This window comes from Vidua macroura, chromosome 2 (assembly GCF_024509145.1).
Source record: "Vidua macroura isolate BioBank_ID:100142 chromosome 2, ASM2450914v1, whole genome shotgun sequence".
NCBI lineage: Eukaryota > Metazoa > Chordata > Aves > Passeriformes > Viduidae > Vidua > Vidua macroura.
This window is the reverse complement of record NC_071572.1, coordinates 113556208-113580347: the sequence shown is the minus strand read 5'-3', so window position 1 is coordinate 113580347 and position 24140 is coordinate 113556208. Positions and strand designations below refer to the sequence as shown.

Genomic DNA, 24140 nt, shown 5'->3' with positions numbered 1-24140 from the left:
ACAATTTCTAGTCAATGTTAGCAGGTTTCAAACTAGTTGCAAAATTAAGGGCTAGGGCTTCCTAAGGGTTAGGGTTAATATTTTATTTTATATTTATTATTGTTTATACTTCTCATTTGATATATAGTGCATCACCATCTGAAAGGACCTTCTCTTCAATTTGACAGCTGGGCATTTTAATGTACATGTAAGTGTTCCTATAAATTGTCTCATACAAAGGAAATTCTGGCAGTGACCAAGTGTTTTTCTCCAGTTAGAAGTACTAACAAATTCTATTTCTTTCTATTCTGGGTAAAGCCCACAGTCAGTAAAAGGCTGCATTTTTCCTGTAACACCTTTTTGCTTTTGAAGCCCAAGAGAAACCGCCAGTCATTTGTTCAGGTCAGTTCTATTTCTGTGTGCTTTGCTTGAACTTAATGTGGCAGAGAAGTAGAGAAGAAAAGTAACTCCATGTCCCTTGAATTATTTTAGTGCACTGAGATGAGTGAAAGTAAGACAGAAGCCGTGGCACATTTCATCTGATGAAATAATGTTCAATTTATTACAGCATTTTAAACCCTGGCTGCTGCACTACCAACACGGACCCTGAGGGTACCCTTGTCAGCTTTGCCCTGCCACTAAGAAGGCCATCATATTCTAGAAACATCAGCTTGATCCCATGTTTCTGGTTAGTGCATACCAGGCTTGCCCAGTTAGAATGACACTTTGGCACTTTAGCTGAAATCCGTCCCTTCAGCTTGATATTATGTAATAAAGGTTATATTACATAAAATATAATACTTAATAAAACCCAGCGCTAACTTATCAAAAATTATTCCAAATAACAGTTAGGAAGCAACAACCCACTGCTGTGGAACTGATCATTAGCTCTCCATCATTGCTTTGAATGTGTGGGCATCATATTTTTTATTTAAACAATGTGCCAACAGCAGGCTGTGCTAAAATGCATAACCATCAGCTGCAACAGCTTGATGAATGCATAAATTAATTCCAGCTGTTTTCTTACTCCACTGTGTATCAAACACCTCACCTTTGCTTCGGTATGTTTTAGAGAAAAGATGAAAGACAGATGATAGATACTGTTAGTGGTCAATGAAAATTTTTTGTAGGCAAACAGACATCTCCTCCTTGGGGATTGTCTTGGGGGTTTTCAAATTTTACTTTACCTGTGTGGAGATTAACACAAAAAAGTATCTCTTCATCTTTTTTACGGTTTCAGGCTGTTTTTATAAATCTAGGCAAACTTGCATATGTAGACTCAAGGAGCCATAAAGGGACTACTGCTGTTAGTGGTGTGAAGAGAATTCCTTCTTTTTATCTGTTTTTGAAAAGTCAAGTTACTTCTTTAATTCTAGTGCTTTGTTCCTGGCTATGAGAGGGGATTATCCAGGATGATTCCTCCCATTTGCCACATTGTACTGAACCTCACTCTTCATCTTCATGGCCCACGTCAAAGCGAGCTCTTAGGAATTCAGATGAGCTCGCTTCCATCTTGCTGGAGGTGAGTTGTGACTGCTGCTCATGAGGACTCAGGGACAATCTGTGTCTTTCCCCAGTGTCTTGAATGTTGATGCACCTGATGAGCATTAGCATCAAGGAGAGAAGGGTTGTTGCAGCTGTAATGCAATATCAGCACAACCCTAAACTCCAGTTTGTCACAACCACCACAGGAGTTCTTTCCTCTTCCTTCTGTCAGAGAACATCTTTAAAAGCTCTTGCAGAAATATTTTCATTCTGAATTAAGGATGGCATTTAAAGTTCCCCCTGCTTTTGACTTTGACCAGATGAGTTTGTAGGGGTTCTGATTTCTGAGTTCTTGTGGGCCTCCCATGGAAACTTTTCCATTTTCAACTCACTCCTTGGGAAAATACAGCTCCTGCTTCAGCCTGCTGGGGTGGCATGCTGAAAGCAGCACCAGCAACACAAGTGAGAGAGTAGAAGAGAAAGCACAAATGTTGCTGAGGTGGCTTACTTACTGTGACCAGTATGAACTTTTGGTATTTACATTAATGTTTACAATTAATTTTTTCCTAACCTTCTGCTCAGCCCTTCAGGGGAAAGGCTGACGTTGCACTCTGGAAGCTGATACTGCTGAGTTTGATTAGATTATAGGGAAAAAAGATTTTCCATCTTCCCACACCTCTTGCCAATTAAGATTAGGAGTCTCATAGTTGATTCAAATCTCATTATTCCACAAACATTGTTAAGATTGCATGCACTTCAGTTTTGCAGTAGAAAGCAGTCTATAAACAAGCAGTTGTAATATTAGGGATGAAATTTTAAAGACTTAATTGGGATAATGAAGGAGATACTAGAGGCACTATGAAGGCTAACACTGTACCTCTGAACAGAGGTTGCTTGCAATTTTATATTTCAGTAATATTATAACATAGTAACTCACAGATATCCTCTTTGTATTGACTTCTTTTTGTTTTTACAGCTTTTGATTGCTGTCTTAAGTCCTTCTGTAAAAAAAAAAAGTATCTGAGGTCATTGATTTCTTCCAAATATTATCAAAAGTGGCAGGGAATATACCTGACAGGCCTCTTTGTGGGACGTTTGTATGCCTTGAATGCGTGGCCTCAAGAACATAAAGAGACTGATCAGAATCTATTCTGCAAGGACAGAATTTATAATATATGATGGAGGTAAGGGAAATGAGGATAGAGAGAAGGTGTAATTAATTCCTAATTATTGGAAATATTATAGGTGTGTAGCCTGAGCTGATATCAAGAAGAATACTAGAGATGATGTATATGTTTTCCCAGACCAATGTTACTTGTAAATGAAATTACCTGTAGCTCCAGTCCTGTGCCTTTCTTAATTGGACTGCCAGTCAGGCCCCTCTTTATCAGCTGTGATAGGTTTGAAATGTATAGATGCAAATTAATAACTAAGATGAGATGTATTAATTTAATATTGATTTCCATTTTCAACCTAAGCTTCTGCTTCCGTTGAACCCTAAAACATTTATCTTTGCAATAATTACGAATCAAAAAGATTGTTATTTACTGTCCTTAGGTAATATAAGATAATCTTTCTGTTTTAAGCAATGTTAAATTTCATAACAAAAGTTCTTGCACCACATAAATGGCATTAAGCATCATCTAATGGAAAGGTCTCAATTTCAGATTTTTTGGGTTGAATTACCAAATTCATCTTCCTGTCACATTTTACATAGGAGACTGATCCCCACCTTGCTACAACCTCCTTTCATGTGGTTCTAGAGAGTGAAAAGGTCTCCCCTGAGCCTCCTTTTCTCCAGGCTGAACACCCCAGCTCCCTCAGCCACTTCTCATATGGCTGACTCTCTAGAAATATTTTTTTTAATTCCCAAATAAAATTAATGTATTTTTGTGTATATATTTTTATATCAAGTATCTAGTTTTCTAAAACTAAACATCTGTGGCTATGTTGCTTGTTATTGTGATTGAAAGTGTTCATTTCAAGTGTAGTTGAATTATTGTAGCTGAGTTTAACAGCGGCTGTTTGTCTCACTTGAGTTTTCTATTAAAAAATTAGCCTATAAAATAAAAAAAGATGCCAAATGTATAGTCCATTGTTATTTAGATGAACACAGATTCCTGAATTTTACAAATACTGAATGAAGGCACCAGTGTCTCATTTACTGTCAGAATTGTAGCTCCTGACCTTTGTCTCGCAGTCATTTTGCTCGCAGTATGAGAAACGTGAATGTAAGTGAAGGAAAAAGGTGAAAATTGACCACATACAAGCAGTGTGCCACCCCCAGGTGTGAAATAAATGTAATGTTAACTACTGGAAGACTGAGACACAACCAGAGCCCATAGATCAGTGTGTGAGCTGTAGATTCCTGTCATGTGTCCACACCTCAGCTAGTTGATAAACTTTTGAGTTTATCAACTCAAAAGTTCTCTGTCCTGCACACTTCCTAATGAGTATTTAAAAGCTGAAATTGAGTTAAACTTTATCAGAATTAAATTCACAATCTGATGAGGAACGGCAATGCAGCATCAGTAGTTGTCATTTTTGTGTAATCCTAATTCTGAATTTTATTTTTCTTTTGATTGAGGGATTATTCCAGACATGTCTAATCATTGGTCAAATATCTAAAATGATACATAAAATTTGATGTCAGGTTTTTTTTTTTTTTTTTTTAGTTGTGTGATTACCCTGAAATGTTACCAAAACCACATATGCCTATTTAAAACTTTAAACATTTTTCTTTCAGAATGAAAACTGTCATGTGAATATACATACTTAAACATAGCAGGATACCATATTCACACAGTCCTACTAAGGTGATGCTAATAACTTCTAAAAAATAATTTTTTAACTAAACAGTCTGTAGTTAAGAGGTCGGTTTCATGCCAAATCTCTGTCTGATTGTACATTTGCAGCTGTGAAGAAAAGTGGGAATAAAAGAATAAGTAAATTCAGTTGTAAGATGACCTTATGGTGCTGTTTTGGGGTGTTTGGCTCCTCATTTAAAGAGCTACAGCCCCATCTGGCCTGTGGCATGTGAGGGCCTGGCACCTGTAGTCAGGATAATTAACTGCAAGAAAATCCTGAAGAAATCCCACTGACCTCTCCAAGCTTAAGGCTTTGGTTGGGAATTTTCAGGATGGGGATAATGTTATTTTCTTCATTTGGAAAATACTTAACACTGCAGTGTGCATCCAGTAGAGTTGAAAACTAGAAATAAACCTCTCTGGTACTTCTTCAGCACTTTTAGGAAAGATGCAGCTTTTATGCAGATTTAATATGTTTTTATAGTAATACTTACCTGTGTTCTGGAACTCAAATTTATCACTCAACACTAGAAGTCTTACTGGAGGGAACATTTTTCATATCAACCTGATTATTTGAGAATTCATATTAAAGTCATGGTTCATCTCTGTGAGATTCCTGTGAAATCTCAGTGTGTTCATTAGAAATACTTAACTGTCATTCTTGTCATCAATAATGTGAAATATTCTAGACACAAGGATTGAAGATTTATCCCACATAACTACTTCAGTGAAACACAAATTAGAACCCTGCTCAGCTAAAGAGCACCTTCCTGATTTTTGCTTTATTTATATGGGGTTGGATTTGCATCATCAAAGGATTTATTCCTGTCCTAGAAGGCCAGTAGATGAATATTTGAGACAGTAGTCAGAGCTTTCCCTTGGGTTACCAAGGTATTGCCTATACATTGAAATTCACATTAATCTGAATATGATAATGGATTGGGAGAAGTTGGCAATGTTTGCTTATGAAAAAAAAAGAAAAAACAAAGAAACCAAAAAGAACAACAAAAAAACCCAGAAATGTTGGTGTTATCTGTACCTGTGTAAATACAATTAAATAGTTGCTGTAAATTGGGGCTAAGTACTGCAAGTGATTCTATGTGGATGTGAGGAAAAGGAAAGCTTGAATGAACTAATTTCAGAATTTTATGTGTTGGTTCCATGGCAAAATAGGTATTTGAATACTGTGTTAGTTGCTGACATAAATCACAGAATTTTTGTTCACAAGTAACACATTGTGTTACTCTTATGTCTTAAAGCAATGATAGAATAGAATAAGATTACATAAAATTGAGTACAATAATGTAGAAGGCAAAAAGATGGGTTGAAAATAATTTTTAATAATCAAGATTATTTGCCTGTGAGCTTATGGGTGTTCAGAGATAACAGAAAAGAAAATTGTATTTGCTTCTCACAGAGGCATGAGTACTTTATTTTCAGTGGTAAGTCAGAACTGAAATAGTCTGGGAGTCACTAATCATGTTTGGTGTCTTTAAAAATCAAACTTGTGAGCTTTTCTGCAAACACATCCAAAAGGACTCTATTTCAAAGGCCAAATGCCTGATTTTATAAGAACATTTCAGCATTTTTTGCATATGAATTACCCAACTTTACAATTGCCTGTTTGGGTTTGGGCATTTAAATATTCCCCATGATTACAGTAATTTTGTCTGTGTGCCCAAACTCCTGACTTGTACCTGCAAATAAAGCAGGGCTTTAAATAAATCACATATTCAAAATCTGTACCTGGGTGTGCAGTCTTGGTAACCATAATTAAAAATGCAAGCATGATTTTAAGCCTCTCCTTTTAAATATTGGATTATTTAAAGTATTTTTAAAGTGGGTTAAATTGTTTTCTCATTGCTATTGCATCTTTCTAATTACATTAATGTAAAAGAGACAGTTACACAGAGAAGAAAAAATTGCATCACTTTAGCTGATCTATTGTCAAAATAATTGCTGTAGTGAAAGCAGTGACCCCCAAAAAATTTAGTTTTAGATCTTGAGCCATTAAAAACTGCGATGTTATATTAAGGCCATGACAAGAAACTATAACCTTGTAAATGGAGACTGCACTGTACTTCAGATTTTTATTGTTAATAACTGCCTGTAAGAATATTCCATTCCTTCAAGGTCTGCCTTCTCCAGACAGCTTATCCAGTAGTAAGTCATGGCAGGGGGAGCTTTTGTAGGATTTCAGTGCACACCTTGAGTGCTTCTGGAGGCATGAAGCCAAGTGACATTAATTATTTGAGAATGGCTCAAATTACTAAACAGTAAATTACTGTTTTCACACAGAAAATCAGTCTGACATAAAGCCAGCCAACAAAACACCATTGCAACGACACTCACGCTGGAAGTTTTGGTCTTTGTCAAAAGTGGAAACAGCCTCAGAAAAAAATTAGTTTCAAAAAAACCCTACGTGCAAAGCAAATTGAGTAATGGCTATCATAGGAATTAATTAACCCAGGCTAGCAGATTAATTTGTTGTCGATAGAGAAAAGTTCATCTGCAGATACCAAGGGGCTGTTATTGCATAGGAAAAAGAGAAATCCATGACTAACTACCTATCATATGTTCAGAGCTGAAAACAGAAAGGCTTACTGGGGGGAAGAAGGAGGGAAAATGGGGAGAGGGACAACGGAAATGACAGTTGATGTGATATGTAATAATATGTGTTATTTTCCCTCTATGTCCCAATAAAAGGGACAGAGAGGGAGAATAACACATATATGAGAGCATTTGATATAATATGATTGACACACTGCTCTCCATAAATGAGCAATTTTTGTACATGGCGCTTTAAATCTTTCTAATAGAGGGAGGGATTTTTCTAGCATTTGGTTATTATTTTCAGGCCAGAAGATGATGATTCTGTAACTGAGTTCACCAACAAATACAGGAGATAGATAATGTGCAAAGGAATTAGCCACAAAATGCATCTGATCTACTCAGACCATTTTTTCCTCTTGCAGAAAGAAATGTTTGATATGGTCTAATGGCTGTTTGCAGTGTCTTCTGATAGGTTGTACACAGGAGCATGAAAGGTTCTGTGAAAAGAGAAGTTGGACACTAATTCCTCTTGAAATAATACAGAGAAATTCCAACAAACACAGGTTCCTTCTGTAGTTAGAATAAATATTTCATATTGCTGCATTCACTGCAGTGTTGAGAAACTTACCACACTCCTGCCGTATCCTTTCCCCTCAAAAGTCCTTCCAGCTAATTTCAACAATGGAACAATGATTAAAAAGTAAAGAGGAACAATGAAATGAAGCATTACTGATATACTTTAAAATAGAGTTTTCACAACTACTGTGGACAGATTGGAGGACTCAGTGAGTAAGTTTTGCATTGCCCTGAAGTGTTCTCAGGGTTACATTTCTCCTTTTCTGTTTAAAGGTGATTGCTGGAGATGCTGGAGATGGCTGCTTGCAGCTGTAATGATCTTTTCCTTCCATTCTTTTCCTGCAAGACCTTCCTGATCCCAAGAGTATGCACTGATATATGGCAGGAAATTACTTCCCTCCTTTTTCTCTGATATCATGTTCCTCGATTACCATTTCTATTGTGTGCCCTAATTACCCTGACTGATTCCTTTCATTCACTATCTTCCTAAAACACAGTGATGCACCTTTAAAAATTATGCAGTATAGAACACAGTATTTTTACTGTCTCCTTTAAGGGTTTATTAAATCTGTTTAATTGTGCAATTAGTTTTTCTATGGGGTATATCCATGAAATATCAACAGAAATAAAGACTAATTTGGGTGTGGAACAGTGCATTTGAGTGTTTGTAGTTCCCACCTCAACCAATTTTTTGGACTTCAGGGATCTCCACCACAGAATCAGCAGCACAAATCAGTGAAGTTGGTTTTGTGTCTCTTCTTCCATCACTGATAAAGCACCTCAGTCTTGCAGCCATTTTTGTCACTGCTGCCATTTTGGCACTGCTGTGAGACTTTAGGAAGTATCTGAACTAAAACCACACAAAACTGCTGGAAGTTGCAATACAGCAAATTTAAAAAAAAAAAAATCTCTTGAGTCATGAGTACAGTTTGTGAAATATTTTTAAGGGGTAATTTGAAAAGGGTGCAGCCCCTCTTTGCAGCTGCGTAGCCTGAGTTATCAACAGGGGTTTTTTATGGAGATGGTCTTTATCTGGATTTCAGTGCTTGATATTTCAATGAAATGAACCTCTTTTCAACTGCTTATTTTGTTAAATTTGTATTGATTTATTGTATTTAATGGAACACTATTTTGCTAATTCTGTATTCGGTGGAACATGCCCTTACATGCCATCTATCTGTTGTAGTAGTAAGTTTTATTTACTGTATTAGTCTGGAAAAAAAAAAAATCACCTAGTTCTAAGAATTAAGTGAATAAGAGTTTATCAAGATTGAAAACATTTTTCATCTCCTTCTTTGAGTAGTATCTATGCATTTAGAATCATATTCTTAAATTATAGCATTTAGGATGCTCATTTTTGTTTTGTTTAGGGGTTTTGTTTGTTTGTTTTAGTAGAACAAAAATGAGTCTCTGCAGAAGAGGATTCACCTGGGCTGTGTAGCACAGCCCCCAGCTCTTTGATGAGTTGTTGGATTGTACCTAGTATGACAGGCAGTGATAAAATTAATATAATCAATATCTTGTCTGTATGTATTTTTTTATAAACTTCACATTCTTTTAAAACATCCTATGTGACCTGAATAATTGTTCAAGTTATTTTGTTGAAACTAATGTTTTATACAGAGAAAAATTGCACTGATGTGAACTGAAAATACTGTTTGATAGGTGGCAATTATCTCCTTTGTCATTTCTTCTAATAATTTTCATTAAAAAACTTCCATAGGATATTGAAATGTGGGAATAACAGAAAAGTCACTGGGGATAAAAAGAAAAGCACAAAGAGGAAGAATATTTAATTTCATTTGCCTATTGTCATTATGTAGTCATATTTGAAGAAGCAGCCTTCTACCTGCCTCTTTTTGTCTCCTCTGCCTTGCTCCTCTCTAATGCCAAGGGTTTGAGTAACGCTCCTATCAGTTCTCCAAATCTAAGACTAGAAATATTAGAGAGCAGAGATATTGGCAGGAGAAGAGATTGACTGCAGCATATGAACACAGATGCATTTAAGTGCAGACCATAGGACCCAGAAATATTAATTATCAACTTTATTGCAAATGAAAAAGGGAGATCAGTCTTTTGTCCCCCCAAAGTTGGGTCATTCTGTCATTAAGTTTGCTAGGGGTGTCCCCTGTCCCATCCTTACTCTGTGTAGGAGCTAAATGAAACTGGAGCTTTGCTTTCTCAATACCATGATGTCTTTTATTTTTGTAGTTTGAACTAACCAGCATGTTTGATAATTTATAATCTGTGACAGCTGGCCTTCCTCCACTGGATTCTTCCTCGGGTTTCTAGCAACTCATGCTGCACAGTCCCACTATCAGTTTGAACACGACCCAAAGTGAATCCCCCTCACAGTCCATTCATGACCTGAATAAAACAAGAATCATGTGAGAAAGATGAGATTATTTAACCAGATAGTGCTCACAATCAAAGGTTGCCCTCATAGCTTTATTGTCCTAATTCTGTAATATCCTAATCTTGATTTTGTGATTGTATTCTGCCTTTTTTAATATGGAGCATCCAACTTTCACTGCATTCTTTTTTCATGTTCTTTTCTATCTTTTCTAGACACTTCTACTAAAATATAAATTGGTTAAAGTAATATCATAGTTCCTTCTTTCTGCAGAGTGGTAGAATAGAACAGGCCTTATTGGATTGCTCTTTTTTATAAAGTGAGCAGATGGAAGAGGGGTAAGAGGACTTTAAAATTGAAATAATTCAGAATATAACAAATATGAAAGATACCAGTCTCACAGGGTATTAGCGGGATCCAGTAAGCAAGGTTAAAAAAATGTATGAAGTGGAAATGCACAGCAAAGTGTGTGATGCAGAAAGATTAAAACACCTCTTGCACGGCTACCAACGGTTGCCATTCATTGTAAATGACAACAGAGTCTTCTTTGATTTAATTTGATTGATGAGTTCTCAGCAATCTATAAAAAATCCATTTTCATGACAAATACCTTCCCACCCACAGACCAACAGTACCTAAAAGTTGTTCCTAAGTTTCCTTTGGACTCATCTTCAACTAGAACTGTAGTGGTCAATTCAGCTGTTGTGAAAATGAAACAAGTGAAAACTGGAATCTTGGACAATGATGTGCTCCCACAGAACAGTGAAAATGCTGCTGCCTTTTTTTTTTTTTTTTTTTTTTTTTTTTAAGGAACAAGGTTTTATGACCAGATGACTGCTGCATATTTATTTTCTGGGTTTTGTGTCTATAAGAGCCTCGAGCAGTAAAGACTCTTCCACAAGAGAGCCCACAGCTGTGTTTTGGAGTGATGGAGCCATGGCCTTATTTACTGGACTGGGCAATTCAAAAGACCCTCAGGTGGCCATGGAGTGAACAAACAAAACTAAATCCCATCTATTCAACATTAAATAAGGAAAATTAAATCATTTACGAAACTTCTGTAGTTTCCAAAACTCACAGTCAAATCCTGGTGAAATGTGCAGCAGAGCACATTTACAGATGTGTTTTCTTTTATGAAGCCAATTAAATTATCAGTGTTTCTCTGCCTAGTCACTCATATTTCACTGGAGAAACATGTAGTGTCTTTGAACTGTTGATTCAGATACTCTGCTAATTACTGAACCTTATAGACAATATACTGTCTTTCCCCAGGCTTTACAAAAGTCAAATTTCATACAGTTCTATAATCATTAACTCATAAAGTCACCTGTGGTAGAAGACATTATGGGAAACAAAATGTCATCCAGTGATTTGGAAGGTAGAAAAAATACTCAGTGGTAACAGAGATAAAGACAGACCCTTTTTTTTTTGGGGGGGGGGGTAGTCATCTAGAAATCATTTGCAGATTTTTGGTGGAAAATTGTAAATTTAGTAATTATTTTGGTTAATTTGCCACTGAAAGACAATAATTGTTGTCAGAGTCCAAGCGTAGATATGTATAGCAGCTGAAGTGCTGTATTTCAGACTGAGGTTGCATATTCCTTGACTTTGACACAGTTTATTTTCTTTCACCATGAATGCTGGCAGTCAGCTCTGAGTTAGCCAGAGGGATGAGTTTTCACAAGCTTGTGATCATTTTGGGGCTTTCAGCTTATGTTACTGTATCTTGTTTATGAAGGGCTGTTTTTTATTTGGAAGTATCCAAATAAACCTCTCAACTGAAACCCCTCAATTTGTAAACCTCTCAATTGAAAGCTTTCCTGGTATCCCTGTAGCTTCTTTGCCACAGAATTTGATACATACTTGACTTAAGGGATAGATGTACTTGAGTTGAATTCAGAAGAAGTAAAGTTATCTACTTTAATCCATTTATTTTTTCCCTCCACCTTTTCCATGAGTATGTATGTGCTTTTTTTTTAAAGACTTGCCACGTCAAAAACATAATTGCTTTAAATACAATAGAGACTACCATTTCAGAATAAAACATTTGCTTTTTATTTTAATTAGCAATAAATCTTCTTCCTGAGTTTTATTTTGAAATAGTGAAGTTCTTTAATTTTATACAAAATATTGCTCTTGAAAGAGAAATCTGTGTTTCTTTTGATCCAAAGTAATTTGTTGTTTGGCAGAGAGAAAGGAAGAAGGAATGATTTCAGAACTGACAGACATGAATTTCAGAAGTAATAAGGATTTTAAAGAGCAGTCATTTTGCTTTGAATGAAACTGTAATCTGGAATTGTCAGCCCTTTAGTCACAAATGTCACATATGAAATAAAGCAAGAATTTAATATTTATCAGGGCAGGATTTGGGCATGAGAAGATAAGGAGGGAGAAGGCAAGCACCCTTCTCCCAGTTTTGCCTTACCTCCTCTCTGCCTTCCAGCAAAGCTGAGAGGAGGCAGTGCCTACAGCCTGTGTCTACAGTGCTGCCTTCTTCCCTGCACCAAACCTGCTGCCTTTCCAATCAGTGGAAAATTGCCACTCACTATAATCACAATTGCATCAGGCCAGTAGTCTACTTCCAAGGGGAAAATCCCTGCTGTTCCCACCCCTTTTATCTCTAACACCAGAAATCCTTTTTTTTTTTCCCAGTCGGTGACAGAAGGGCAGGATACCTCCCTAATGTCTATTCAGCAAAGTCAGAACAGCACACTAGGAGGAGAACTGCTGAAATTGCTGGGTCAAAATTAAGCTCTTGAAATTGCATTTGAAAAATTGGCTCTTGGGTCCTGAGAGGCAATCAAGTGTTATCTTTTTCAGTGTCATCTTACTCCTTTTCATTCAGCTGCTACTGAAACTGCTTTGATATCAAGAAAGGCCTTCGGAATCAGAAGAAAAACTGATGCTGTATATGCTATCTATGAGTTGATACTTTTTAATAACTCAATTATTATGAACTGACACTGAATCCATTAAATGCATACTTTGAGGTACTTTTTAAAAACACTTAATTTTAAATCATTTTGTATCTTATTACAAGAAAAGGAAGTACTGCCTATTTCCTCTAGCAGTGTAATGAAATTAGTCTTGAATATGTCAAAGTGAGAAAAAGCCACATGGAACCTAAAAATTATATTTATAGTGCTGGTTTCCATTGTACTACTGGAGGAGTCAAGAGGAAAAGGAGCCTGTAAAATCTGCACATGTCTAAGTTACTCTTTAATTTTTAATGTTTTCATATGGGGAACCAGAAGACAGAAACTGCAACACATGCTTGGCATGTGCAAATGCTGTAGCTGGCAGGAAAAGAAAGAAATCTCTGTTTAAATGTGTGTGATGAAGTCTGAGGATGATTTTAAAATAATATCTCAGTATCCATGCCCAAGAGATCTGGGATAAGATTTATTTTAATAACTTGTTTCTGCTTTAAATGCCAGCAAAAAACAAGGCTTGTGAGCTTGTGCTGTGGTTAAGAACAGCAGGGACACCAGCTCTCAGTAACTGGGGAAGTGATGAGCTCTGAGCATCCCAGCATTCCCTGTCCAAGGCTGGCTGCTCTCCAGGTTGTCTCCCAACCCAATCAGGAGAGCCTCAGGCTTGTGCAGGTTTGTGCTGGATGCTGTCAGCATCTCCTTCCTTCATCTCTTCCTTCATCCCTTCCTCATCCTCCACCCTCTGGTGTCAACCGCTCTCAGAGGTTTTTTGGGGTGCTGTAAGCAAGTCAGACCAACCATAAATATTTAGGGATGTCATCCCTGTCTCATCAAGGAGTTGTGGGGGTAAATATTTTAGGTATTGCAAGTTGTCCGTTACTTCAGTAAGAAAGCCTTATAAACAGCTCTGGCAGATATAGAAATTATACTGTCTTTTTGGTTAATACATGTGGAGAAAACATACATAATGTTTAGTGATAGTAGTGAAGTTATTCAGAGAAAATTTCAAGCAGCACCGAGGACTGACTAAAAATTGGGGAGTTATCTTTCTTAACAATTCCCCATTATATACCAAGAACAGATTCTTAGGTTTTTTTAATCCGTATACCAAAATGAAAAATATCAAAAATTGTATCATCAAAGCATCTGTATCAGAAAGGAAAGAAGCAGCATTATTACTGCTTGGAACAGATTTTATTTATGACCAAAATTTTCTTCTATTAATGAAATGTGTCTTCTTACTTTGCAGCTTGCAGGCCTGGATTCTATAAAGCATTTGCTGGAAATGTGAAGTGCTCCAAGTGCCCTCCACACAGTTTGACTCACATAGAAGCAACTTCTGTCTGTCAGTGTGAGAAAGGTTATTTCAGAGCTGAGAAGGACCCACCAACTATGGCATGTACCCGTAAGTCTGTTCATTACCAGTGTTGGCAATTCTGTTGCCTCCTTTATTTGATTTTGTATTAAAAGGACCCCAAAACCTATAAGTTTGTGAAGAATTCCATTCCTGCTAATCAAGAGATTTTTTTTAAAATCAAAATTCAAACAGCACATTTCTGCTTAGTGTCTAGATAACCCCAAACTTACCCAGGTTTCTTAGTTTGGTGACTTTTGAACTTGTAATTCTGAGATATAATAGGAGGAGGAAGTGTAATCATTGACATAGATAACAATGTGGTGTTTTCACTACCAGTAATGTGCATTTTATGTATTTGAAAATTTGCTGGTGCAAAAACTTTCAAAAAGCTGGAGCCATGTAAAGGAAAAAAAAACTGATATAACATGCTCTTATGTCCCCTAAGATTTAAATGAAAAGTATCAGACAAATATCCCCACACAATCAACTAAAAACTTAATGCTCTAAAAAAGACAAGAAAGTAATTTTTAGAAAGGAAAAAAATATATCAAATCAGAATGAGATATCATTTAAACCTCTTGCACCATCACCTTCTTTTAACAGAGAGTTATTCCCTCTTATGCAATTGTGATAATTCATTTTTTGAGATGAATTTTAGAATGCATAATTTTGTGATTTTTGACTAACCTAAATTTGCCCTTAAGACAAACCTAATACCCATCATTCTGGGGGCAGAAATTCTGAGAAAAGATTTTTATTACTTTGATCAATGGACTTTTGTCTAGAAATACATAGCATAAGTTTTCTTACCACTTAATAAAATATTTTGTATAGATTTCCGTTCATGATTCATTACCCACTGGGATTAATTTATTGATTGTAAAGCAACTATATCTGTTTAAAAACTGGAACAAACAGCAGTATTTGAAAAGCTGTGTGTAAAATACTGTCTTTTAATAGGCTATTAAAATCACATCTTTAATAAAGGTGATTAAAGACTTTGCAGAATCCTCTAAGACATCCAGTTTTTGGTATAACACTTTATTAATTCTTTAGGTGGAGGATTTGATCTTGGTGCTTTTTGTGCCACAGTTAAGAGAATTCTAAAAATCCAGCATGTTAAATTCTTAAAATATTTTGACATATTAAGTATACAAAATTTTTAAGATATAAAGCCCTAAAGACAAAGTGCTGTTGCAATAACCATCAGTGCATAGCTGTGTTTTGGGATGTTTTATGCATGATCACAAAAAAATAACTGAGCTAACTAATTGAGCTACTTCCTCTGCTCATGCTGCTTTTTCCACTGACACTGGAACTGGGCAAATTTGGAATAGACCTGATAATTTAAAGCTGATTTACAAATTCATAGGCCCTGGGGTCATTACCAAAACCAAGACATTGTCCATCCACTTCATGAGGGTGATGGTCACGAAAATGGCACTCCTCAGACCCAAGGCAGAAAAGTGTTTAATCTAACCAGAGGGTTTTCAGGGGGAAGGTAAGACCCAGCCTCTGGGTACCTCAGGGGCTTGGGGTTCAGAGAGTGTCCCCCAGTCCCATCTCACTCTGGAGCAGATCACATAGGCCTGGCATTTTGCATGAAGTATGTGAGGGAATAAACAGCATCCTTTCAGGCTTCCCACAGGAAAATGGGGATTACAAAGAATTCCACTCAAATCAATGCCACAAGCACAGGCCATTAAAAGCTTACTTCCAGAGTCAAAACATCCCAGGTGTTCTTGACACTTTCATGCTTGGGAAGAGGGTACATACATTATGCAGATGTGGCTCCATATTATTTATAAGTCATTGATTTTTCATCGCCAAAAGAGAGTTCTTTGAAAAATTACTCAAACGTGGCATTATGATTCCATAATTATCTTTCAGGGCACAATTTTAAGCCCTGATACCCTGAAATGTTAATAAGGTAGGGAAGAGCATGAGAGCCCTGTGGCATCAGAGTGCAGTTACTTCAACACCCTGCTGATCTCTTAACAAATGTGAGTGCAGAGAGCTGCTTTGGGTGAAAATTGTCGGGAAAAACTTGGTGCCAGACCTCCACATTCCTGCTGAGGATGTCAGCCAAAGTAACTGAGTGAGGTGAGGCAGGGCAAAAATCAACCACAACAGGATGTCAGTGCCTCATCTCACCTCAGCTTGGGAGAAGGAAGAAATAAAGGAGACAGTGAAGCACATTCTGGTGTCTTGGTTCAGTGCCACCATGCACTGTCTTCCATTCAGCCTAGGCTGCAAGGTATCAGTACATCACTGATTGACACAGCAGATGTATTCATCTTACACCTACAACGATGATTATTTCACTAATTGTCAGCTCTGCTAATGACACTGGAGCTTGACAGGCAGACTGTGTTCTTACCTTGCACATCAGCAGTAATGGAGAGTCTTCAGGCCAAGTTATTCCCTAAGTGATATCTTCAGCCCCAGTGCTTTCAAATTAGTCTCTCAGTTATTAAAATTATGTTTCTGTCATAAATACAACCTCACTGCTTTTGGTGGATATGTGCAGATGTGGCTAATTTGAATTTAATAAACAAAGATGCATATATGAGTGGAATTTAGATTTTTTCCTTCCAAACTGTCATGTTTTACTATAATAAAAGGAGTTGAAAAGTTTTAAGAAAATTAAGAACTTTGACTAAATAGACAGAAAATGCTGTGCAGAAATGAAATGCCATTTTTACATAACCACCTTTGGGAAAGATCTGCATTTTCCATATTCATTTTCAGATTTCTATCTTGGCATGTGAGACATGACATAAGAAACAGAAATTTTTCTTGGGACCTTTGAAGGGAGAGATATTCTTAAATGAAACATTGAATGAACAGTGGATTCCCCTTACAAATGTCTTCATGTTCAAATATTTTGACTGACTTCATTGATGCCCATTTTCTTTGCTCCCCCATGTCCTGCAAGGTAATATGCTTAAAATAGATATTTTTTTTTCTTTTCATTCCTGTATAGGGCTAGGCAGTATGGGGTTAGGCAGTATTCCTCACTCCAGAGCTCTTCCTCAGTACTGAGAAACTTGCATATGTAGCATTATGGGAAAAAAAAAAAACACCTTGATTTAAGACAAGCATCCACTTCTTTTAGATGAGTTTCAAATCCACTTTAATTAATTCTGTGAAAGTACTGTGTGCTTTTACAAAATTGTACAGCTCCCATTTTTACTTTATGTAGCTGCATTTTGTAGAGGAGAGTGTTCACTTTGCGGAACACCATAATAGAAATCTAATTTCAATAAGAGGAATGAAAATTACATTAGAATATATTGTTAATCTCCTTCTCCTAGGCTCTTTTCATTTGACTTACACTTCTTATCAATCTCTCACTGCTACTCTTCCTTCTTATTGTATTTCTTTGCCATATGCAAGTACTCTATCAGAAATCTCTGCATAAACAGTGAGCAACAAATAGCATCATATCTAATCCCCTGTCTGATTACTCTGTACATAAAATCTAACATTTCCCACTATAAAGTAATTGGATGAATTGATCCATCATTTCAAGGTCAGGCAGGCTTATAGTGGTTGTCTGAGTTGTCTGAATTCCTCTCTTTTAATGTTATACTTAAACAATTTGAACCTGACAAACCTATGCTGCGTTCAATAACTTCTGCCACAAAGTGTATCCTCTATTTTTAAGTCAACACTGAATTTCAGCAGCAAAATCAGGCAGCACATTTGAAGTCTTTACTGCCTCTATTGTGTGTGTGTATATATATATATATATATATATATACACACACACACTTTTTTGCAATTTAACCTTATGCTCAGACTTGGGATATTGGTTTGCAGTCACTGGCTTCCATTCTTCCTGCCTGCCTCACAGGAAAAGAATAAGTGAAAAGCGGAAAATGTGATTCTATATCAAGTGACACTATTTATCTATGCTACATATCAAAATGCAATTATGAACTCAAGGGGCACAGCCAGATGCTGATTCTGAGTATCCTAAGGTGATGGTTAATCTTTGCCCTTCTGCTGTAACTTCAGTAGTCAAATGACATAAAATTCTAAGAGTCCAATGGTGTATAATGGACAGTTCTTACTTTAAAGTAACAATTTGTTTTTCAGACAGTCTTCACTCTCAAGTGTGTAAAATACTGCATTGCCCTCACCAGACTTCTGCAGTGCTGGGTTTGCTCCTCTTCCTTCCATACACAGGAAAATGCACTTTACCTTCAGAGAGGAAGAGAATACATAAAAGGAGATGAGGTGCAAAGCACTGCATGAGGCACAAACTCAGCTCTGTAGCTTTCAGAGTAGACCTGCTTCACCATAAGACATCCACGCCAGTCTCCTCCACAGAAAGTGTCAAAATACTTCCTCATTGTAACTTGTAAATGAAGCAAAAGACATTACTCATGCTCTGGCTGAGTTCCCTCTCAGCAGAAGAGCTGCTGTTTTTATAATGCTCATCCATCTGAACTGTATTTTATTCTTTCGCATAAAACTCAAAGTCATGAATTTTACTGTGAGGAAAAGATCCCTTATTTTCACGAATATACTTGTTTTTCTTAAAAATCAATATAAGGAAAACCACAAGAGCTTTGCATACAGATGTCTGCAGAAGGGTTATTGCTGCCAGCTTTTTCCAATGTGCCAAATAATCTTTGTATAATTTATAAATGATAACAAAGCAATCAGGCCACATTCATAAAAGCCCAGTGACACATAATTTAGCTGAATCTGAGGATTACAATTAATTGTCTCTCTTTGTTCCAAGTTCTAAATCTTAGTAAATGATTCACTGCGTGTCATTACAGCTTAATATTTGCATGAAATCACAATTTAACTGGCATAATTTAACAGCAATTAAAAAGCTATTTAATCCTCATGCAAATTGGCATGAGGGGCCTTGAGTATGAAGTGTATTTGTGGGTTTTTCCTGCATTTGCAAGAGGACAGTCATATACTTTAATACACCTCTAACATAATCGATAGTTTTGCTTTTCACTGAAATGTGAATGCACAAGAATGTGTGATTATTCTTACAACTGAGAAATAAGTCACAAACCATGACTATAAGAAGTTTCACTCTCTAGTACAAAAGAAAAAAATATCTTTTTAAAAGAGTATTTTATTTACTGTATTGGTTCTCCTATAGATGCCATTCCATATAGTACAAGGAAAATCTGATAGAAAATCAAAATCCACAAAGCCAGACAAAACCCTCCTATTGCCCAGATGCATATTCATTCCTGTTTGGGCCTGCCAAAATTGATGAAATAATATCAAAAATACTTGAGCTGTGATGACCTGTTGTCATACTATCTATAGTTTATGTAAGATTAAATTTAAGCCAGTTTTAGAACACTGGCTTCAATCCTTCAAGCAATTACACAGCTGCTTAGTTTTACGTGCATTAATATTACCAATTATTTCAAGGGGATTACTCATCTACTTAAAGTTATGCACATATGGAAGTGCGATTACGGCTCATCCTCCATATTCCTAAAACTCCTCCATGGTTTTAACAGTGGGAACTTGTTAAGATCCAGTCATTATTTAATTCTCACAGCATGGTTTTAGAGGAAACATAATTATTCCTGTCTTCTGAATATAAAGAATAAGAACTGAAGCTGAAGTAATGTGTGCTGGTTTTAGCTTATTCCAATCTCAGGACTGTTTTCTAGAGTAGCTAGAACTGTTATCCTCATAGTTATTTTATGGGAAGATTGGTGATCTATTAACCATAAACTGTGGACAGATAAATGTATTAATAAATGCTCATCCATTCAAAAGATTTTAAACTTTCTTATTCACTAAAAAAATTCAAAGCAGCGTAACACTTCCATCTATTTTAAATATCAAGTGAAATCCAGCAGGTAACTCATCATTTATTTCAGGGCAAAGTTTACTCTCTTATTAAAAGTTACAAGTAAATACCAGAAATGAAAAAGTGGCTGAATTACAGTCCACAGAAAAGTTTAATGTTTATAATTCACATTAGCCACTCCCACACAATACCAGCTTTTTTATTTACAAACATTCCAGGTTTTAAACCCATGTTTATGCCACATAAGTAAATAAAAGCCATCACTTAAAAGTTATGAATGTTACACGCTGTATAAAAATTAGCTGGTGTCATTTGCAAACGTTTCTTGTAGCCTTTCAGTCTGCTTAAGAAACTCTGAAATAAGGAAAAGCTCACTCAAAATTTTGCCAGTGTCTCAATCAAAACTTTATGCCTAAGTCCTCTTGGCACTTTTATAAATCATCAAAAGCTGCAAAGCAAGCTGAAAGTTTTCCAAGTTCTGCTAACCATTGGTGAAGCACTGTGATTTTATTAAGAGCTGGGAATATAATGCTTATTCAACTCATTCAGCCCAAAAACCCCAGAGGTCAGCAGCAGTGTTTACCACAGTCATCTCACATATATCAACGCTGGGAGTATAAGGCTTCACATTTTTCCAAGTCCATGTTTCTTATAATAATTTTTATTTTGGGATTACTTCTAAATTGATTTTGAAAATCATACATCTGTAAGTGCTTGCTTGAAACATGTTAAGTGGAAGAAGAGTAATACAATAAAATTGAGATGATTCAGATATCCTGTAACAATTCTTTCCTTTCACCCCTTCATTAATTCCTATCTAAACAATAATTAGGTGGTAAAGTTCTTCTGTTAGACTGTGGAATCTGATATGGAATCATAGAATTATGGGATTGTTAAGGCTGGAAAGACCTCAGAGATCACCAAGTCCAACCTTAGACCAATCACCACCTTGTAAACCAGACCACAGCACTAAGTGCCACATCCCGTGGTTTCTTGAACACCTCCAGGGAATTTGGTTTCACTGCCTCTGAGAGCAGTAAATTCTAATGCCTAGCCACCCTTTCTGTGAAGAAATTCTTCTTGATGTCCAGCCTGAACCTCCTCCTGGCACAGTTTGAGGCCATTTCCTTTTTTCTGTCACTCGTTGCCCAAGAGAAGAGACCAATCCCCACCTGGCTGTACCCTCCTGTCACTGGAGAGCACTAAGATCTTCCCTGAGCCTCCTTTTTTCCAGGCTGAACACCCCCAGCTCCCTCAGCTTGTCCTCATCAGTCCTGTGCTCCAGACTCTTCTCCAGCTCCATTGCCCTTCTCTGGACATTCTCCAACCCCGCAATGACTTTCTTTAAGTGAGGGGCCCAGAAATGGACACAGGACTCGAGGTGCCTCACCACTGCTCAGTACGGGGACAATCACTAGATCATGCTATATATTTATATATGATTTCCATGTGATCCTACACAGTAAGTCAGCAAGCAGATTAAAACCTGTTGGACAGTCCATGACTGTTGTGTGATGAGAGGGAAGTTGGAAGTGGGTCACTTGTGGTTCTCTGGCAGTGCACAGACAGCTCTGACACCTGCTTGTTGTCTTTGCATTCCTCCTCACAGCCTTAAAGTACTTTTTCTCCTGCTTCCTGATCATCCTTTTAGACCTTTAAGTTGAAAAGTCGATGTCTTCACTGTTATCCTGATGCTGATGAGATGCCAGGTGGGAAAGAAAGAAAACTTGTAAACTGTTTCTTATGCCTAATAGTCTTGGCCTGTTGCCAAGACACCTAACCCTGTTAATGAACAGCAGCAAAGAAATATCTGGCAGTGCAAAACTAATACAAACAATTTAACCTCTTGTCTTTATTCCAAAGCTGTTATTTATTTATTACTCAATTTGTCTCTTAAAAAACATTAAAGATTTTAAGTCTCAGAAAGGCCTACATTACTAGACATAAAATAAGGATATAAATTTTGTGGTTAGAGCTCTGCCTCAGTATCCCACAGCATCAAGAGCCATTTATTGAAAATTAGTGTTATCTAGTCTAGGTTTGACGTTCCCAAGTCTTTTTTGTGTTGCCTTAAATTCTTTCTGAGTTAATTCTAAGTTGTTTTTATCGTTCATCTTTTTATGATGTCACCGATTTACTGTTCTTTTTTTTTCAAGGATTGTATGTAGACAACTTTTTGAATCTGTCATTGAAATGTAGCTCTTATTCGCAAATAATTGCCTCAAGGCAATTTTTTTTCTCCAAAGAAGATAACACTGGCTTACCAGGCTTTCCCCTCCTTTTCTGCAGGGCCACCTTCTGCTCCGAGGAATGTGGTTTTTAACATCAACGAGACAGCTCTGATGCTGGAGTGGAGCCCCCCGAGCGACACGGGCGGGAGGAAGGACCTCACCTACAGCGTGGTCTGCAAGAAGTGCGGCTCGGACGCCAGCCAGTGCGAGATCTGCGGCGGCGGCATCCGCTTCATCCCCCGGCACACGGGGCTCACCAACTCCTCCGTGACCGTGCTGGACTTCGTGTCGCACGTCAACTACACCTTCGAGATCGAGGCCACCAACGGCGTCTCGGAGCTCAGCTTCTCCCCCAAGCAGTTCACAGCCATCACGGTCACCACAGACCAAGACGGTGAGTGCCAGCGCTGCGTGTCTGTCGCCGTGTCCCTGCCGCCCGGGCGCTCGCCGGGGGGGATCCCGCATTTCTTGGAAGCCTGGGCCAGTGGTTAGGGGGTTTTGCAGATTGCTGAATGTTTTTTAAGTGCCTTCCGTGAGGACTTTGAGCTTCTGCTGATGAGGGAATGCGTTGTCATTAAATGCTTCTGGCAGGTGGCCCTTGACCCCGTCACACAGGGCACAAACCCATACCTTTCTATTTAAAATGAAGTGCAGGCTTTAGCCAACTGAGACCAGCTGTGTCAGTAGCTCATCAGGGCTGGAGTCTGTCTGGTGCTTTTGCAACTTCAGTTTTGCAAGAGTAAAACACCACAGGTTATCCATTACAGCTCCACAATTCGAAGGCAGAGGGAAAGTGAACTCACTTTCTTTGGTATCTGTGCTTCATAGCACTATTACAGCCTGCCTCACTGTAATATTCTTCTGCATCTGCATGAACCATTTCCTCAGGCGCGCTATCCTAATAGATTCTTTTTTAGTCCTTTAACTATAAACTTCGCATTATTGTTTTGAGCTTTTTCTTGCCCCCCATTTCAGTTTGAATTCATGTCCAAGGTGAAACTTTGTGAGGAACATGGGAAACTAAAAGAGCTCTCTATTTTTTGTTTATTTCTGGAACTTTTTCTTCTTTAGAAATACTTACTGTGCCAGGAAACAGCATCATAGATTAGCAACAATGCAATCCATATAGCACTGCTCTCTTCTGGCTTGTGTAACTGTAGACAAGAAGGTTATTTCAGAATTATCCCTTGCTGACATTTGTTCCAGAAATGTTTTTCACCTGCTGTGCAGTGACATTGCAACTGCAGCTGAAGTGTTTAATGCAGAACAGGAACTGAGCTGGCAGAACTGCTGTTTGCAGTAGAACATATTTGATGATATGTTTCTGCTAAGTAAAAGTGCTAATGTTCAGGAGCATCCTGTTATGTTCCACTTGTAGGGAAGGCCCTGGGTTCTTTCACTGATCAGCCTAGCAAAAATCTGCTTACCTGTGTATCTGGGACGAGTAGTTTTGTCGATGAGTAAGTAATGACTCGTTTGCCTTTGGGCATACAAAAATGAACAGCTTGCTGTGATGATGATGATAATAATGACAGTGATGGTAATACTAATAATATTCATGAAAATTGATTTGAAAAGGCACAAAACCCACTCACTCACTGTCCATGATGGTAAGAGAAGAGCTAATGATAGAAGATGCCTAATGATATATAGGCCTTGCATTGAGACTTGCCTGAAGCACTGAGGCACTGTATCATGTTGGAAACCTGCATCTCCCTTTTCCTTTCTCACTAAAGGGAGAAAGTGAGGTGCCAGCAACTTCCCTTGTGGAAACTTCCTTTTGGATGTTTTGCTCCATGGTATTAAATGCAGTCACCAAGCTCGCCTAGGTGGAAGTCACCTGAAATAGAGTTCATTTTTAAAGTGGATAACAGCTGTGTGAACACAGCTTGTGATGTGTGTTTCAGTGGTAGGCTTTTAAAAAATAATGTCTTTTGCTGTTGTCTGTCCCTGGTTTAAGGATATAGATTTTCTCTGTGGTTTACTCAAAACAGGGAAAAGACCAATGCTTTGATAGTTTTTGACACACTGACAGTAAACTCTAGACTGTTTGCCTT

General features: G+C 37.4%; 1 protein-coding gene across 2 annotated transcripts in view; it reads left to right on the top strand.

The window, feature by feature from the left end:
• The window catches only part of EPHA6 (EPH receptor A6), a 369996-nt gene that overhangs the window by 163623 nt on the left and 182233 nt on the right, over positions 1-24140 (top strand). For both annotated transcript variants that reach the window (XM_053970149.1, XM_053970148.1), the window contains exons 4-5: positions 13936-14091; positions 22142-22477. In XM_053970149.1, coding sequence (XP_053826124.1) covers positions 13936-14091; positions 22142-22477 — 492 coding nt within the window. The remainder of the gene's footprint in view (positions 1-13935; positions 14092-22141; positions 22478-24140) is intronic.